The sequence below is a fragment of the Podarcis bocagei genome (assembly GCF_964188305.1).
Source record: "Podarcis bocagei genome assembly, chromosome: 8".
NCBI classification, from domain to species: Eukaryota; Metazoa; Chordata; class Lepidosauria; order Squamata; family Lacertidae; genus Podarcis; species Podarcis bocagei.
The window spans coordinates 73,934,373-73,954,420 of record NC_138133.1 but is presented as its reverse complement, the minus strand read 5'-3'; the positions used below and the strand labels follow the sequence as shown (position 1 = coordinate 73,954,420).

The following is a 20,048-nucleotide window of genomic DNA, read 5'->3' as shown; positions in this document are numbered from 1 at the left end:
AAAATACAGGACAGACAAATGGATGTACTTATTCACATAGTGTATAAATAATTTGTGAAATATAGGATTGTTGCTGTTATCAAAATTTCTATACCACACTTCATCTGAGAATCAGAGCGCAGTTTACAATATAAAAACACAAAAATACATAATATAGTAACAAACAAAACAATAGCAAGCCCCCGACTGCCCCCCCCCCAGTTTAAACAGTAATAGATTGTTTAATTAGGCAAAGGTCTGGGGGAAGAGGGATGTTTTTGCCTGGTGCCTAAAGGCACCAGACAAGCTTTCCTGAGGAGAGTATTCCACAAACTGGGAACCACTGCAGGAAAGGTCTGCTCTCATGTTGCCATGATCTGGACCTCTCGAGGAGGAGGCACATGAAAACAGACCTCAGATAATGATCGCAGGGTCTGTGTCGGTTCATATGGGGAGAGGCGGTCCTTGAGGTATTGCAGTCCTGAGCCATTTAAGGTTTATAGGTCAAAACTAACACTTTGAATTGGACCCTAAAACTAATTGTCAGCCAGTGCAGTAGGGCCAGGGTTGGTCTTATATGCTCAAACCGTCTTGCCATGGTGAGCAACCTTGCTGCTGAATTTTGCACCAGCTGAATTTCCCAAACTGTCTTCAGAGGCAGCCCTCATATAAGACATTGTGGTAATCTAACTGCAGTACATCTCAGAATACTAGCTACAGGAGAAATAATGTATTTATTTATGTGTTTATTCAATTTATATCCCACCTTCCCTCCCCAAGGAGCTCATGGAGACAACACACCAAAACAGTAAAAATCGATTTAGATTTTTTAAACAACAAAACTCCAATACGGATGTGGACTGGGAAAGTGGGCTATTCCCATTATGTCCTGCTAGTCCTGCTTCCCAGGAACATCTCGTTCACCACTGTGAACAGCAGGATGCTGGAGTAGATGGACTGAAGAGGCGATCCAGGAAGGCTGTCGTGTTCTTTTGAATCCATCCAGCGTGCTTTACATTTATGCTATTTATCCTAATAAAATTTCAAACAGTGTTGATAGCATCCTGTGAAATAACTAGCTACTAGGTACAAATCAAGAAATAGGTTGAAAAACAACCAACAGTTGAAGATCACCTCTATAAGTTTGATTTTAAAACAAAAATTCAGAATAAAGAAAAAGAGCAGGATGAGATGCAGACATTTTGCCCTGTATTGCGTTGGTTAAAAATCTGCAAGAATGTTAAGGGCCACATAATTTTAAATGGCCTGTTATTTTTACGTTCTTTCAAATGTCAGTGTTTCATTGTCTGAATATGACCACATATCACATGAATGTGACCAAATGCTAACAGCTGCAGCCACAATGAATTTCACCTGCGCATTAGGGGGAAGATATAGATTGCTCCATAAACATGGTTTTCAGAACATTAAATATCTGTAAAATACACTTGACAGAAATCTTATGGACACTAAAAGTGTGGTGTGCACATATTCCATGGTTGTTTCACACCATAGTAAAGGATGGGAGCAGTCCAAAATACTATAAGGACCACTCTTGGAACAACAGGGTCTCCTTCTTATCTGCCAGTTTAGAGACTTGAAGGTGAGGATGACACAGACTGATAATATCCCAATTCCTCCAAGTGTGTCAAGGTTCATAAAACAAAATAGGGATGGTGGAATTGGGGGCTTGAAAGGGTGTGAATGTATGTGCATTTCTGTTCATTTTTCAGAATGCACACAAACATATTCAGCAGAAGTTCCACTGAAATTGGGACCAGGTGCTCTCTGAACTTTTCTCATTATAGCTTACATAATTGCCTATTTTCCCACTCTTCCTCATTTGCACTTCTTTTCAGCACGTTTTGAATTCTTTACCAGCGTGTGTGGCAAAGGCATAAATTTAATTTATAGTGTTGTTTTTTTTGCCTATGTTTCTTTTAGGGATGGTCCTGACCAAAGTTCTCCTCAAATTGGACAGTTTAGTGGCAACACTGCATTGGAATCGGTCTATAGCACTTCGAATCAGATACTGATAAAGTTCCACAGTGACTTCACAACGAGTGGCTTCTTTGTGCTTAGCTACCACGGTTGGTGTTGCATATCTTTATACTGATTGTCTACCAATTGGTGTTTTGTTCAGCTGTTCACTTTCAGATTAACTGCACATTGTAGAGCAATAATATTGCTGGTCAGTGGCGTAGCGTGGGTTGTCAGCACCCGGGGCAAGGCAAGTGATTTGCGCCCCCTAACCCATGGATTTGCACCCCCTAACCCTAACCCCCAGATGTTGCGCCCGGTGCGGCCGGCCCCCCCGCACCCCCCATGCTACGCCACTGTTGCTGGTTGTAGGGAAATTGAAATACTGGTAGCCTGCATTGCATAGGAATATGGATGGCCATAGGATTTGTAAAGAGAAGAGCAAGGCATGGATAATGGGATTACATCAGTTCTGAAGCTACTCCAACATATTATCTGTGAACTACTGACCATCCTAGACAGTGATGGTTTCATTTCACTGACTGTCCTTGCATAATGAAAGCCCATTCATCCTCTTAAACTAAAAAGGCAACAACAGATCACATAACAGTGGCACAAACACAGGGATCAAGCTGCAGTGAATTACTCAAGAGAAAGGGACAAGAAATTTCCCTAGTGCTCATTTGTTGGATTATTATTCTTATATCTCATTTTACAGGTGACTCTGGGCAATTTACAAACATACAATAAAAACAACTTAAAATGGCTTTTAAAAACCATTTTAAAAACAAAAACCAACTAGAGATCCACAGTACAAAATGAACAGCTAAGGCAGAGACCTTTTCATCAAGTCTTCAATTTTTTGAGACAGTGCAGATAGGGGGTGCCTTATCTCAACAGGGATGCTGCTGGAAAAACAAGACACTCTCTCACATTTGGTGGGATGAAAGAAATGTCCAAAGGGCAGAAAAGAAGCAAGTCCACCATAAGGTTTCTTGAATATCCTCAAAGAGTGCTTGAATACATGCCAAAAGTAATGCTACCACAAGTTAGGAACTGTTTCTAGGGGCTGATGTTTGAACTGAGCGTTACAACAAGGGGTAGTGTTATATCAAATTTTCTTCTGATCAGTTGAACATTAGAGGAAGCTGTAGGGTTATGCCATAGTCATTTATAAGATTGTTATTCAAAGTGAGCAGAGGAGTTGGTACAGTATTCTTCTTCTTTTTTGCTCACAAACTTGTAGTAATGCCTTCACCAGGTTCCCCAACATATGTGATAATTGGACAATCCCCATTGGGAATGAATGTGAGGTGTTTTTTTAACAGTCCAAGCCCTGTTGAATCAGGGTGGTTTGCTTTTAGATGTTGATACTGTACTTTCAAGAGAAGGCTATAAAAGTTGTTATCCTATGAAACAGAGCAACAAATTAATCATTGTGTCTTATGCATTTCATAGCATATCAGCTTCGAGTGTGCCAGCCTCCACCTGCTATACCGAATGCTGAAATTCTGACTGAGGATGATGAATTTGAAATAGGTATAGTCAATCTAAGCATAAATAACATATATTTCATCCCATAAAGAAAACTGCTGAATGTGCACAGACAAGCACTGTGGTGTTTAAGCTCCGTATACTATGGGCAAACGTAAAAATTTCATGTGGCTTTGCATGCTAGAACAGCCTACAATTTAAATGAACTAAAGACCCTTGAGAATTTGTAAAATATCTAGATAATCAGAGGTTCAGACAACTGGAAGGTGCAACTACATAGGCTAATGATTTCTAGCAGCAGTTTGGTGGAAGGTGACGATTAAAATATAAGGAGATCATGATCAGTGAAAGGGCTTTCTACTGTCGTTAACAAAGCCCATTTTCTGGATTCTGTTGCCATTGTATTATCTAAATATGAAAACAAGAATTATCTCCATGGCATTGGATCTAGCTGTTCCCATAGGTAGGTACAGAAATAGTTAACGTTTGCTTCCCCTCTGCTAGCAGCCTTCTGTGTCTTCACAGAACTGCCCAAGATGGCTGGGTGCTACAGAGAGGGAATAACAGAAATCACACTTACATCTGTGGAGAACCCAGGTGACAGAGGGACACTCACTCCAGCAAATGGCAGAAGCAATTCTTGTTTGCCAGGGTTGCCATATTTCATAGGAGAGTTGTTGAATATTTTTTTTATTTTTTTTGCAAAATTTAAAGAAGCATGAAGTTTTTGGCCAAAGTTGTTGGAAATCTCAAAAAAAGAGGGGGAAGTTGTAAGCTATTTTTAAGGAAATTTACCAACATCTACATTTCTGACACGGGTTGTCATAAGTCCAGATTTTCCTGGACTTTTAGCAATTCTCCAACAGCCGAATCCCAGCGGTTTTGTGGCCAATCCACATGTATGCAAGATGTATCCCTATTTCCAAGATAGTGACACTTCTTAGCACAATCTGGGAAATGGTACAGTCCCACTGAGACTTTTCAGTTGACTGTGGTGTAAAGCCTTCTTTACTCTGTGGCACTAATCATCTGGCCAGCAGGGTTTGGCTGAAATCCTAGACAGCAAGATGTGCAGATCCGGGAGAAAGGCGCATGCAGCCAGATGCAATTGGAGAGGCTTTACTGCAGCCAATTACCTGGCTGAATGGACAAGACCCTTTTATCTTTAAGACCTGTTTGCTTGTTCAGCTGGATGATCACCTGCTGTAAAAAACATTTAAAAAAAAAAACCATCCAACTGCAAGCGCTGAGCCTACATATATGACTATTCAGCATTGTGTCTTTTCTGGGGATGGTGGAGGTAAATTAAAGTGTCGCATGGAGATATTGACTGGTCATTTTAAAATTGATTGGCACTTGTCACTGAAATCTGTTCTATTTATTGGCTTGTACTTATGATGTCTCGTGTTTTGAACCTTTTTAGTTTTGTTTTGTAAACCACCTTGTGAAGTCAATGTCAGGTTAGAAATCTGTTTAATAAATAAACAAGTATGAATAATACAATGTTATGAAACCCATTGGGTGCTGACTCTAGAGTGTTAAAAATAATAGTCAAGTATTTTCAAAAGTTGTTTTTGAATCTTTTCCATTACAGTTTTAATTTCAAAAAGCCATGTACTAACCACAATGTATATTATGTCTGAGGAGGGACAGCGGGAATAAGGGTACTTGATGGCTTCCTCTTAATTACTGTCATGACTACTAAAAAAAATTGAAAGCTTTTAAAGCTCCACCATTCTGCTGCATTGCTTCACAGAGTAACAAGCATCCAAATGTGTGAGTCATACTAATAGTAGAGCTGGCAAGAAATGATAAATGTGTCTGCTCATTTGCCACAACATTTCCTGTGTCTAATCAAAGCTATTTGTGCCAGTGGTCATTTGCAAACTATATATGTTGGGAAAGGTACTTCATTACTCAGTGTGACTATCAGTGCCAAAAGTCCCCATTAATTGTTGTTTAATCACAGCTTTTTCCTTTTTTTTATCAAATAGGGGACATAATAAGGTACCAGTGTCTACCAGGCTTTACATTAGTTGGTAATGAGATTCTGACATGTAGACTGGGAGAGAGGCTACAGATGGATGGAGCACCACCTACTTGCCAAGGTTTTCTGCTTCGATATCTTTTGTTTAGATGCGTTTGCATATTGTGATATGTTTTCAGAGGTTTCAGAGATTTCCTTCTAACAGACACATTGAACTTTAGAGTGCTCAAAGGGCACTGGTTGCAACTCTTTCGGCAATCCTGTATTTCTGTTGCCATGTTGCAAATGAGTGAAGGGGGAGCTAAGACTGAGAGGTAGTCGGTTTCCCAAAGACAAAGCGACTTCATGGCAGAGGTGAAACTCAAATCAGGAATTTTCTGATTTCTACTTCAGTTTCTTAGCTACGTCGATTCTCATTTATCCGGGTTCTCTGTGACTCACCTGCCCCAATCCTCTGTGCATTCATCATCATCGTAGACTTTTATTGCACTAGCCATAGGCCATGGCATCATTCAGAAAAATAACAAAAGGAAAAACAGCAATAACCATAAAAATCATCAGGCACCACATGTACAGTATAAAGCATGGTCACAACTACCAAGATTGTTTGTTGCATAAAATAGAATAGCAGAGGATTCTCTAGTAAAATGTGCCAAATTAAATATCCAAATCCCCTTTGCAGTTGACTGCTATTTTATCTAGTTCTTTCCTCCTGAACTTCTCAGCTACCAACGCATAGAGTGCTACTTTATAAGTTACAAATTCATCTGTATCGCTCAGCAGCCATTTCACCCTTTCCACTGAGTTGCATTCGGAAACAGGGGTTTTATGAATCGGTCTCTTGGGTCTATATATAACGGGCACTGCGATAAATAGTGGCACAGGTCCTCCACACAGGATTGCCCACACAGACAAAGTCTTTCTTCATAATGTACTTTGCCATAGCGTCCATCCGGCACCGCCAAGGGCATTGATTGGAATCGTAATTCTGTGAAAGCGATTCTAAGCACAGCAAGTGGGAGCTTTGACACGTAACTGGCCTGGGTATGCTCCGTTTTAATAAGTGGGAACCATGGCGAACTCTTGGTAGAAGCCATCATGGTTAGATCCCTTTCTGCATCAGACCTAAAGGGACAATCTCTGTCGCGTATTCCACGCGGCATTTTCAGCAAAGCACTAAGAGTTCCAGGTTTTTCAGTGCAGTCCTTTTTAATGTGAGTTATATACAGGCATTTACAAAAGAAACAGTCCATACAGAGTACTTACAAACGAATACTCTCCACCACAGCACCACCACACTACAGCACAACCACCACACCCCCTGTTAAACAGGCTTTCCTTTTTAAAACAGCCAATTACACTAATCACACTCCTGCTGAGTCACTCTGACCCAGCAGAGTATTGCATCATCCTGTTGAAGCCTGCAGACTTATCCAGTATCCTGCGAATCCCAACACTCCTCCTTAAGTCAAAGGCTTGAGACCCAATAATTCTCTTAAGTCTCGAAATTTAGGAGCATCCAAACATTTTGTATACAAATCTGCCACATTACATTTTGTGTTACAGTGCTGTACCTTTAACACATTTCTTTCCAAAGCATTTTTCACATTTCCGTATCTTATCGCAATATGTTTACTCTTGCTCTTAAAGTTCTGTTGGTTGGCAAGCTGTTGTGCAGCCATGTTGTCACTTAGCACAGTGATTGGCATTTCAGAAGGTATTCCAAGCTCTTTTGTTAGGCAAGCAAACCACTCTATTTGTGATACACATTCACTTATGGCTGAGTACTCTGCTTCACAAGTACTTGTGGCAACAAATGTTTGTTTCTGGGATTTCCACTGAACCAGGGCATTTCCAATATATATGGCATAGCCAGTGGTAGACTTTCCATTTTCTCTGTCTCCCCAGCTGGCATCAGCGTATGCATACACTTGCTGATCATGTCCTGTATCCAGCACCAGTTTGTAATCTTTTGTGCCTTTCAGATACCTTAGGATTCTTTTAAGTGCTACCCAATCTCTCTGAGCCGGGTCTGCACTTCTTTGGCTTAACATGTGCACTGCCAATGTTATGTCGGGTCTTGTCCAACAACTTAAATATAACAGAGAACCCAACAGAGAATGAAACGCTGTTGCATTCTCACATTTTTGCCCTTCTGGTTCATTTTTGTACTGGGTAGTTATGGGAGTGTCAACCTCATTTGCCCTCTCCATTCCATAGGTCTTCAGTAACTTTTCGATTTTTTCCTTCTGACTCAGAGAGTAAACGCCCTCTTCATTTCTCTGAACCTCTACTCCTAAGTAATTTTGAATCTCTCCCAAATACTTCAGTTTGTATTTGTTACCTAGGCTGTTTATAAACCAAGACACTTGCTTTTGTGCAGTTGTTATTAGACAGATATCATCAACATACAAAAGTAAATAACAAACACTTCCTTGCACCATTGCTGAATATAAACAGGAATCAGCCAGGCTTTGTTTGAATCCCATCTTTTTCAAAGCTGTGTCTATGCATTCATGCCATAGACGTGCACTTTGGTGTAAACCATATAGTGCCCTTTGCAGTTTTAACACCATGCTGTCTTTTTCTAGCTCATAACCTGGTATTTGCTGTAAATATACCTCGGCGTCAATAGGAGCATTTAAATATGCTGAGGCAACATCAAAATGGTTAACTTTTAACCCTCTTAGACTTGCCATTGCTAAAACTGATTTTACTGTTTCAGCCTTTGCTGTTGGGGCAAACACTTCATCATAATGTATCATTTTCCTCTGTGTAAAGCCCCGTGCAACCAACCTGGCTTTCCTCTGACAACTACCATCAGCCAGCTTTTTCACTTTAAAAACCCACTTACAGCTTATGGGCTTTTTACCTTCAGGCAATTCTGTAGGTACAAACACATTGTTGTTTAGCAGAGAGTTATACTCTGCCTGCATTGCCTTTAACCACGCCTCTTTCTCTAGAGTAGGTAACTCTTGCACTTCTTCAAAGTTTTCTGGCTCAGTTACACAAACCTGGTTTATGGTGGCTGGGAACCCATAACGGTCTGGAGGTTGACCTTTATTACTTCTTGCAGACCTCCTTGGTTCATTAATCTCACCCCCTGGGCTACCTTCAGGACTGCTTTTGGGGTGGATTGACTCTGGAGATTTACCTCCTCCTGTCCCTGTTGCACTTTCTTCTCTCCCCTGCTCCATGCTAGCAGTTGGAGAAAAATGCTCAACCTTTACTTCCTCCCTTTCAGTTTCTCTGGGAGAGCTGCCAATTCTTAGCTTTGTTTCAACTGCCTTATCAGGTATGCTCGGCAGTAAAACTTTTTCTGGCAGCAGGTTTGCATGTATCTTGGGCCAATTTCTTTGCTCATTAAAGCTGGCTGATCGACTATAACTCAAAAGGTTTTTATCATCTTCAAACCTGTAGGCTTTCGTACCACTTTCATACCCAAGAAATAGCAACTGCTGTGCCCTTTTCCCACCTTTTCTTCGGTTTTTCACAGGTATGTCAACCCATGCCTTTGTCCCAAAGATTCTTAAATGTTGCAAACTGGGACTTTTGTTATAGAGAATTTTATAGGGTATGTCATCTAGTACCCTTGACCACAAGCGATTCCCAATATAATTTGCGGTCTTAATACTTTCAGCCCAGTACTTAATTGGAAGATTTGCATCTGCTAACAATGCTTTCATTTGTGTCTGCAAGACACCTCCCCTACGCTCTGCTACTCCGTTCTCCTGAGGTGTGGCCACATTGGTAAGCCTATGTTTAATCCCTTGGGAACGCAACCAGTTTCTTAGGGAGCTTGCCATAAACTCCCCTCCCCTGTCTGACTGAATAGAGGACACCTTTTCACCAAGTTGCCTTTCTACCCTTCTTACCCAGAACTTCAAAGTTTGGGCAACGTCAGACTTTTGCTTTAATGGATAGACCCAGCCAAATCTAGAAAAATCATCCACTAGGATTAAACAATACTTGTTGTGGGAGACACTAGGTGGAAAAGGACCAGTTACATCAGCATGAATCAACTCCAGTGGTTTTTTGGTTTCTCTCTGGCTTGCTCTTGCTACTGGGCAAGCCCTGCTTTTAACCTCCTTGCAGATATTGCAGTCTAAGTAATTATCACAACTTTTTATGTTTTTCATCCCCCCACACAACTCCAATGTTTTGTTTAGCACCTTATAGCTAGCATGAGCCAGACGCCTGTGCAGGAGATGAATACACATATCATGGGTCGGGACATTTTGCACATTTGCAACCTTAGATTCACACTGCAGTACATACATATTAGTTCTAAGGCTAGCATTTGCCAACACTGCCCCATTTTGCTTTATCTGGCACTGATCTCCCACAAAATTTACTTCAAAGCCTGCTTTTGCCAAATCAGGAATGCTCAGGAGATTGTTTTGCAAACTAGGCACACACAACACATTCCTGAATGTGTGTCCCAGCTGTGGGAACACAACCTCCCCCTCACAAACCACATTAGCTTTCTGGCCCGTAGCAAGACTTACATGTTTTTTGTTTGAAGCCCTAGCATCAGTTAGCAATCCTTTTCTTTTACAAAAGGTTTGAGAAGCTCCACTGTCCAGAACCCACAGCTCCTCATTTTCTTGACCATCTGCAGACACCCAAGCAGTAGACTCCCTCTGCTGCCACTTGTGCTTCCGCTGTTTTTGTTGTTTTCTCGGGCAGTCCCGCAGCAGATGTCCACTGGACTTGCAGCAAAAACACCTTTTTACTTTGTTGACCACCGGCTGGTCTGCAGCAGCTCCTCCTGGCTGTTTCTCCGGCTCCCGACACCTCTGCTCTTCCCAGCTGTTGTTCCCTCTGGGATGCTCCAACAGCTGGGCTGAGGTCATCTTTCGCTCTGCACGCCTGTCCTCCTCTGCATACAACCGTCCGGTCACGTATTCCAGAGTCAGCTTATCAGTCTCTACAGACTCGAGGGAGTTGACCAGCATATCATAGCTGTCATCAAGGGAACTCAGGACTATAAAGACTTTGTCCTCTTCCCCCACAGGCCTCCCTCTTAAGGCTAGCTCCTGGAAACGGCCTGTTAGGAATTTTAGGTGGTTTACCAGGGAGTCCCCCGGTTTCTTCCGACACCGGTACAGTCTCCTGGTCAGTGTTATCAGTGAGCCAGCTGTCTCTCGCACATGGACAGCCTTGAGCGCATTCCACGCCTCACTTGCCGTCACCTTATCAGCTACGTAGACTAGCTGGCTGTCGTCCACTCCAAGGATGATCGTAGCCAAAGCTTTCTCATCCTTTTCATCCTCCTCAGGGGGCTGCGGTGGCTCTTCCACCACTTTCCACAGGCCTTCACGCTTGAGGAAGTGTTGCATGCGGACCGACCAGATGCTGTAGTTCGTGGCAGTCAGCTTCTCCAGCAACATGCCAGTTCTGGACTGCTCCATCCCTGCAGCTCACCTCCAGCACCCACGGCTAGATAACTGCCACCTGTACTCTTGCGCAGCGGAAGCGTGCTGGGCCCATAACCCTGTCGCGTATTCCACGCGGCATTTTCAGCAAAGCACTAAGAGTTCCAGGTTTTTCAGTGCAGTCCTTTTTAATGTGAGTTATATACAGGCATTTACAAAAGAAACAGTCCATACAGAGTACTTACAAACGAATACTCTCCACCACAGCACCACCACACTACAGCACAACCACCACACCCCCTGTTAAACAGGCTTTCCTTTTTAAAACAGCCAATTACACTAATCACACTCCTGCTGAGTCACTCTGACCCAGCAGAGTATTGCATCATCCTGTTGAAGCCTGCAGACTTATCCAGTATCCTGCGAATCCCAACAATCTCTTAAGTGCCTCTTGTCCATCTTCATAGTCACCTGAAAATCTTGTAATTGGTATTGGAACAAGAGGCATTCCGTCCAACATTTGGTCTGTTTCTGTTCTGTGTGTGACATAGTGGGAAATCTCTCCTCCGAAAGAAATTGAAGTCTTTTCACATAATTTAAGCACAGGTAATCAATTCTACCACGCAGAGAAGAGCAGCTTGAGTCCCATTGGGGAGCAAGAGCAATTTCCTGAGGAATTTGTTCTGCACTATTTCTAAGGCTTTGTTGGCATTTGGGTCCTTGCCCCATATCACTACTCCATGAAGCATCTGGGAGACCACTTTACTGGCAAAGATTTTCAATGAAGGTTCCAATAGCTGACCATCCGCTGTGAAATAGAATTTCATTAATGCCCCACAAGCTTTCCGCGCTTCGAGTTTCGTAGCCTCGATGTGCCCCTTCCATGATAGTGTCTCAGTGAAAAGAATTCCCAGATATCTGAAAAAGCGTATTTCCTCCAAGTTCTACTGATCCATTTTCCATTTGAATCTGGGACTACGCTTCCCAAAGACCATAATTTTCATCTTGGAGTAATTCACGACGAGCTCTTCCTGCTTGCAATACCTGCTGAAAGCTGTAAGCAGATTGTTAAGACCTAATTGGGAGAGTGATAGGAGCACCACACCATCGGCATACAGCAGGCAAGATATCTTCCTATTACTAATTGATGGGGCGGGGGATTTTACCTGTGCTAGCTGTGGCACCATATCATTTATATAAAAGTTAAAAAGTGTGGGAGCCAATATGCAGCCTTGTTTCACGCCTCTTGATGTATTGAATGCTTCTAAGATACCTCCCTTTAAGCCCACTCTGACTCGTGTTTCGGTAACTCTAAACAGTTCATGAATTAATAATAATAGTCATGGGTCTAAATTAGCATTTGAAAATTTCTCCCACAGTCTGTTATGATTCATTGAGTCAAAAGCAGCAGATAGGTCAATGAAGGCAGTGAACAGGTTACATTTGCTTTGATTGATATATTTGTTAATAATATGAGATGGTGTAAAGCGCTGGTCAGTAGTACAGTGGTGCCCCGCAAGACGAATGCCTCGCAAGACGGAAAACCCGCTAGACGAAAGGGTTTTCCGTTTTTGAGCTGCTTCACAAGACGATTTTCCCTATGGGCTTGCTTTGCAAGACGAAAACGTCTTGCGAGTGTTCCGATTTTCTTTTGCTCCCCCCCTTTTTCTAAGCCGCTAAGCCGCTAATAGCCTTTTAGCCGCTAATCCGCTAAGCCTTTAATAGCCGCTAAGCCTTTAATAGCCGCTAAACCGCTAATAGCGCTAATCCGCTAAGCCGCTAATAGGGTTTCTTCGCAAGACGAAAAAACCGCTAGACGAAGAGACTCGCGGAACAGATTAATTTCGTCTTGCGAGGCACCACTGTACTATATCCAGCTCTGAACCCTGCTTGTTCCTCATGTAAGGTGTTATTTTCACTTAGCCAGTCTGTTAATTTGCTGAGCAGATGACAAGCATAGAGTTTAGAGGGGATGTCCAGCAAACTAATAGGGCGGTAATTTTGGGGGAGGGTTTTATCCTTTTTTTTTTTTTGTAAATTGGCATGATGGTATTCAAATTCTAGCCGGCTGGCATTTGAGCTGTATTATTTATGTGGGTGTAGAGCTTTGCCAGGATGGGTTGCCACCAGTCCATATGAGTCTTAAATAGCTCTGGCGGCATCATAGCCTCACCTGGTGCTTTATTTAGTTTTAGACGCTCTATCAGAGATTTTATCTCTACCGGGGTCACCGCTTGCCACTCAGGAAAGCCCGACTGGTCAATGGTCACCTCAGCATCGAGTGAATGCCCTGCCTGTTCTCCATAAAGTTCTGTGTAGTAATCCACCCAACGTTGTGCCGATATAGTGGCGTCTAGTGTTGATCTTGATTCATTCATGCCCCGAGACACCAGAAGCCAAAACTTGTCCTCTCTTTGCTCAGCCACTGCCAACCCTAGTTTTTGCCACTGGCTTCTCACAAAGCTTGGTTTTTTTATCTTTATAATTTTCTTATATGCTGCTGTGGAACGCCCTCCCACCAGATGTCAAAGAGAACAACAACTACCAGACTTTTAGAAGACATCTGAAGGCAGCCCTGTTTAGGGAAGCTTTTAATGTTTGATGTATCATAGTATTTTAATATTCTTTTGGAAGCCGCCCAGAGTGGCTGGGGAAACCCAGCCAGATGGGTGGGGTATAAATAATAAATTATTATTATTATTATTATTATTATTATTATTATTATTATTATTACTTCTCCTTCCCATATTTCCCTTGTTAATTTCAGAGGGTTTTCCCTCGATAGGTTCTAATAGCACTTAGCAGGTCTTTCTTTGCTTCCTTGCATTGCCCATTAAACCAACCTCTCTGATTTCCCTGTGTACAGTTTGTGACGTCGGGCTTCGCCAAATAGGCTCTGAAGAGTGTACTGATTTGTAGGAAGTCCGTAACTGGATTTGCTGAGGTGTTTATGAGGTGATGTCGTAGGCTCTTCATTAAATCACTTGCCAGGATCCTGTGTATTTCATCATCCACCTTTGAATACCATTTCACTCTTGACGTGCCCAAGGATTCGCCAACTGTACACATTGTCTCTGCAGGGAGCTGACACTCCAGGAAAGGAGCTAAAGTAACTGAGAGCAGGAAATGGTCACTTTCAGTTCTTACCAACACATCTACTGTTTTCACCAAGCTGAAGAGTGGAGGTGAAACTATAAAATAGTCTATGACACTTCCTCCCTTACTATGTAGTTGGCCCTTAGTGGCGTCGGCTGGACATCCATTTAATATTAAGAAATCATGCAGAAAGACCTATTCTAGAAGTTTCAGTCCTTGAGGGTTAACTTTCTTGTCCATGGAAGTGCAAGTAAAGGGGAAAATGCCATACAGATCTATCCCTCTTGATGTTAGTCTTCTTTCTGAGCCATCCCCAATGCAGGATTGATCCCCGCATAATAGGATTCAAGCAGCTGGGCTTTTCACATTTATCTGCTCTATAAGACTTATTAGGTCGGTCCAAATCTTAACCACCATGTCTAGGGTGCGTGCTGGTGGGAGGTAAGTGTTAATACAGAAAAATGGGCCTCCTGCCACTGCACTAAACTGTAGTGGCAAGAAAGATTCATAACCTCTGTGCATTCGGAACAGAATATACTGGCAACATATGTTGTTCCAGTCATATTATACATGTGTACAATTGGTAACATGCACCGTTTAGAGATTCTTCTGATTCAGCAGCCTATAAATGTTTTTAAATAAACAAATAAATAAAAAATCAGATAAGGGACATAAATTGATTACCTACTGCCACAGAACCCCTTTCACCCTGAACAGAATCCATCTAACCCACCAGTAAACACCATTCAGAAGGAAAAGTCTGTTCAGAATTGGCTTCCTATGGGCAATTCTATTGGCTACCTTGGTAAATAACCCATCAAGCAGTTGCAGCTGCTCAAACTCTTATAATGCCAATGAAACTCCCATGGCATTTTAAATTAGTGGAAGTCATGTTGTAGCATAAACACTCTGCTCCTGGGTCAATGGTTATTTGCCTGCACACACAAACACATACACACAAATTTCACTTAATTGGCGTCTGTAGAAAGCAGAAACAAATGATTAAAGTGATAGCCTGGAACAGAAGCAATGTAATTTTTCTCTAATACAGAATCAGAGGAACACAGTTCCTTCACATTGCAGAAAGCCAGTGGAGGAACAAGAATGAAAAGAAACCAAATGAGTTAATTAAGCTTAAATGGTCCCAAATGTCTCTCAAGGACCATAGACTCTACTCCAGTGCTGGTGTAAAGTGTTTGCTTTCAAGTTCCCCATTGGTGGTGATATGAAGGGGGGGGGGTTACCCTCCGACCATGCTAGGGACCAGAGATCCGAAAAGTACCCACTAGGAATGAGGGGGGAAATTGATTGCTGCTTAGATTGCACTTCCTGCTGGCAGCTTGTTAACACGCAGGAACCATTGTTAGGCCCCAAACTGAGGCATAATGAGGCAAGGGTTGGACAGAGCCCCCTGGATCCAATACCCCTTTGTCAGAGAGGCAACTGTAAGGAAAAGCTTGGCATCTTTCATTATTTAATACATAAATGTTTTTACCAGAAAAGGAACATTTGGGTCACTTAACAAAGGGGCGAGGAGAACAAATGCAAAAACTATAATGCATTATTCTAAAATTTAAAAACCTGTACTGATTTTCATCTGTTCTGTTTTAATAGAAATGAAATTATTGATGCACATGTTTAAAATGTAGAAAAAATAAGACTTCTATCATGCAGTTTTCCAGCTATCTAAACATTTATACCAATTCCTCTCTTTTGCAGTTCTTTGTCCTGCAAATGAATTGCGTCTGGATTCAACCGGAGTGATACTGAGCCCTGGCTACCCAGATAGCTATCCAAACCTCCAGATGTGTGCATGGACCATTACAGTGGAAAAGGGTTATAATATCAGCCTTTACTTTGAATTCTTCCAGACAGAAAAGGAATTTGATATACTTGAGGTGTTTGATGGTAACTATAGGACATACAGCCTTGGATGATTTAGTATACATTGTTTTTAGCCAGTAACTTTTAAGTTGTGTATTTTATCATGCATGCGGTTTCAGTGTCATTGTTGCTTTTCATTTTAAATTGCACCTTGTTATGAAAAATTCCCTATATATGCCATTAATGATATGGCTACAATTTACTTCCTACTTGTTTAGGAACCTCTTTTAGTATATCTCTAATTTTAGTTTTCTTTCTTTTCTTCTCTCTGCCTTGCTACCTCTTCCAACATCATCAAGGATCAAATAGCCACAGTCCGTTACTAATCTCCCTAAGTGGAGATTATTCCTCATCTCTAAACATAACTAGCAGTGGCCACGAAGTGTTTCTTCGGTGGTCTGCAGACCATGGCACAAACAAAAAAGGTTTCAGGATACGATATATAGGTAAGTCAATCAAATCTTTCTCTTTTCTACCTTTCAAATACATCAGCAAGCTCAACTTTCAGCTGTCAGTGTTGGAAAGATCCAGCCAGCATCATGCTATAATGGAATTTCTCCTTCCTTCTCTATCCTGTCCCACAGCACATTCCTCCCAATCTGCTCCACAGGGTTTCCCTACCCCCTGGAGCACATTGTGCTGGCATATGGATAGAAGAGGAAGGAGAAATCCCATTTGCATGTGCAAAAGTATTTTGCTCAAAAAGGACATCCCAGTTGGACATTGATCTGTGTGTACAAATGGGGCAAATGGACCTTGGAGGATATTCTAGATATTCTGGACCATCTGCAAGAAGGTACACATGATCTGTTCTGTTGGTAGCAAGTCTAATCAACATGGACATTCTAGAACGCTAGGCTTAGCTGATGAGAAACCCACAAATTTGCTTTTCGTTTCACTTTAGAAAAGGTTTAGGTGACATCTTCATGACTGAACTAGTCCAATTGTTTCAGGTATGTGTAGTGGGAACAATTTTTAGAAGAGATGCAAGAGGCATGCTTCTGTACACATTTGGTGAAGTTGTGACTGAGACCAAAAAAAAGAAGAAGGACAATTTACTATCACATTATCCAAATGTTTGTATCATCTTTTCTTTTGTTTTCTTTTTTGTGGGGCAGTATGTATGCAGACCAAACAAGCACAGAGTCTTAGATTGATGATTGGGTTGAGGGTTTTGACATTACTGCGCCAATGTATTTTTCTAAAACCCTAGTATTCTGCATATCTGAGAGAGATATAATTGTAGGACGGTTTACCTAATCCAGACTTCCTCAACCTCGGCCCTCCAGATGTTTTTGGCCTACAACTCCCATGATCCCTAGCTAGTAGGACCAGTTTTCAGGGATGATGGGACTTGTAGACCTAATCCTATGGTCAAATCAGCTTCTCTCCAGCTTCTTTAGTGCCCTTTAGCCAATTAATTGCCTTTTGATAATTAACCATGTGAGCTGGAAAGTCAGGAAACCCCCTGGACAGGACCACTTCTGGAACCCAAGACAAAACAATAATAAAAGAGTGTGTGTGTGTGTGTGTGTGTGTGTGTGTATCTCACCTAAGTCATGCTAGAGAAAAGAAAGAAAGCACAAAATACTGATATTCATTGCTAGAGAGCTAATCTTAGAGGTGTTCAGTGAGTTAATTTGCAGGCAAGAGTTACAGACTGGACTATCCTCAATGATCTTTTTAAAGAATACAAACCCAATTTGCTTCTGAAAAAAGATATCAAAGAAGCAGACAACAGTATTTCAAACAGAAGTGTGGGGAGGGTGCATGCGGGTGGGTGGGGGTGTACGCTATGCAAGACCCATCTTGAACCAGAACTTCTCTTGAACAGAAAAAAATAAAGTAATAGTCATTTCCATCTGTTCAATGTGTCAAAGTTCTCCCTGTCCTCTACCTCATGCCTGGTGTATCCATATTCTTTTCATGCTGCAGATGACATCTTTCATGATCTTCCTACCCATATTAATTACCCTAGATACATGTTAAAACAAGTATCAATTACATTATGCAGAAACTTCCGATAAAAATTTGAACTTGGATGTTGACACAATCTAAGTAGATTACATTTGTAATTAACACATGCAAATGTGATCAGATGGGAAGAAATAAGATTAATAAACAAGGTTTGTACATAGGAAAAAGAATCATAATGTATGTCCTAACTGGTGAAGTCATCTATACCCTATTAAAAATATGCAATACAGATATTTTGCAAGAGATTGTGAGTTTGGATATTTTGATTGTCAATTCTGCTTATCTATGCAACCCAGAGATCCATCTTCCTTACCTAGATGTTTGTTTAGTTTTTTCTCAAGCCAAAAGCCAAGTGTAAACAGGTGAAACAACCATCCGTTATCATTGGCCTAAGGCCAGACCTTCACTACTTTTCCCACTGGGGCATATAGGTGACAACCAGGCTGCCCCATTTTCAATGTACTATGAAGCCCTTTTTGTCTCTGCTTGCTATTGCCCCCTCCCCAAAGTGTGCTGAGACATGGTCAGTGTCAGAATACAGCCTTATTATCTCCCCTTTCCTTGGGGTCTTCACCACTGCTGCTAGAGGGGTCAAGGCTCCAAAGTTTGCAATCCCCACAGGAAAATGCCTACTGTTAAATAAGGTGATATGTGGGGGAGAAATCCATGCACTGATTGCTTCTTTCTTTTGTTTTCAAAGCCCTTTACTGCAGCACCCCAGAGTCACCTCCTCATGGGTTCATTGTTAGTCAGACAGGTGGGCAGCTGAACAGTGTGGTTCGCTGGGCTTGCGACCGAGGATTCCGCCTCGTCGGAAAAAGCAACGCTTTGTGCAGGAAATCTCCCAATGGATATCATGCATGGGATGCACCTGTCCCAGCATGTCAAGGTAATCAGCTTTTCCTTACAGAATTGGATTTGCCCACTTTGATTCCATTCCAAATATCCATGGATGCTCTAGTGCACCAGTAGCGCTGCTAACTCCAGTTAATGCAAAAAAGAGAGAAAAGCTCCATTTTTATTTGACTTATTTAAGCTAGGGAATCTTTCAGCCATTATTCACGACAAGCTCCAGGGCATCATGCAATTAACCAAGTGGCATGAAGCAAAACATTCGACAGTAAAGCAATATAATATGCATAGCCGGCAGTCTGCATTGAATTGCACACATTAGGGTAAAGTGTGCACGTTTTCAGCACCAGGGGTGCCAATTCAGTCATTGGGACACATGTAGTTGTCACTTAAATGATATGTATGGAATAGCCCCCACATAAGTGCCCTTAAATTCAGGGAATCAAGAGCTAGAAAGTGGAGTTGAATATTTGTGAAGTTTCCCAAGTAGGATTCCCCCAGGTTTGTGGGTTCTCAGGCAGGTAGTAGCACTTGTAATGGTGCCAAAATGTATAGAACCAACACCATGCTTAAGCTGTAATATATATACTCAATTTAGCCCAGAAATATATTACTGTGGTTTGCCTTTTTCATTAATAGTTTTTTTCCTCCTAGGCAAATCCTGTGTCACAATAGCCTCTACAAGTGAGAATTTCCTTCATTGCGTTATCAAACCAGAACAATCCCTTTCTTTTCCTTTCAGCGTCATCAAATCATTTTTATCTGGTCTACATTCAATTGATGGGCCTGTGAAAAATTTAGAACCATAAAATAGAGGCAGAAAAATGTCCCAAACGCACCGACCTGAGCCTTCAGTTTGCATTGTTCCATGTAGTCTACTGCATCAGTTCATATTTATGGAAAAAATATCTAGAGGGAAACAATATCTGGCAAATATTAGTTTGCTAGGATAGCCAGGGAAGGAAATAGGAGGTGATGTGGTTATTGGAGGAAAGAAAAGGTACAGTGGCTTTATTAGAACAAGCAAAAGTAAACTGTGTGCAAAAGGTCGAAGCACAGAAGAGCCTTTGATATACTATATCTGCCTCCATTAGAGCCACTGCTGCTACTCTGATTTGTTGTTTCTGCTGCCGCTGTTACATTTACATCCCATATTTCCTTCAAAAACCTGATGGTTCTTCCCCTGCCCATTTTATCCTCACAATATCCCTTTGATGTATGTTAGGCTGAAATACAGTGTTTGACAGGTTTTAGTCTAACCCAGGGGTGTTCAAAGAAGGCCATATTTTATGAAGTGAACATGCATGCGGGCCGACCAAAGTTGTTGACCTTTTTTTAGAACCATGGGGAGGAACTGCCTGTGGGGGCTGGGTTAAACCGACTGACGGGCCGGATTAAGCCCCCCAAACAGACTTTGGATG

General features: G+C 41.8%; 1 protein-coding gene across 5 annotated transcripts in view; it reads left to right on the top strand.

The window, feature by feature from the left end:
* The window catches only part of CSMD3 (CUB and Sushi multiple domains 3), a 607,508-nt gene that overhangs the window by 508,302 nt on the left and 79,158 nt on the right, over positions 1 to 20,048 (top strand). For all 5 annotated transcript variants that reach the window (XM_081204227.1, XM_081204230.1, XM_081204229.1 and 2 more), the window contains 6 exons: positions 1,924 to 2,069; positions 3,418 to 3,498; positions 5,448 to 5,561; positions 15,634 to 15,822; positions 16,098 to 16,244; positions 18,476 to 18,664. In XM_081204227.1, the coding sequence (XP_081060353.1) occupies positions 1,924 to 2,069; positions 3,418 to 3,498; positions 5,448 to 5,561; positions 15,634 to 15,822; positions 16,098 to 16,244; positions 18,476 to 18,664 (866 nt within the window). The remainder of the gene's footprint in view (positions 1 to 1,923; positions 2,070 to 3,417; positions 3,499 to 5,447; positions 5,562 to 15,633; positions 15,823 to 16,097; positions 16,245 to 18,475; positions 18,665 to 20,048) is intronic.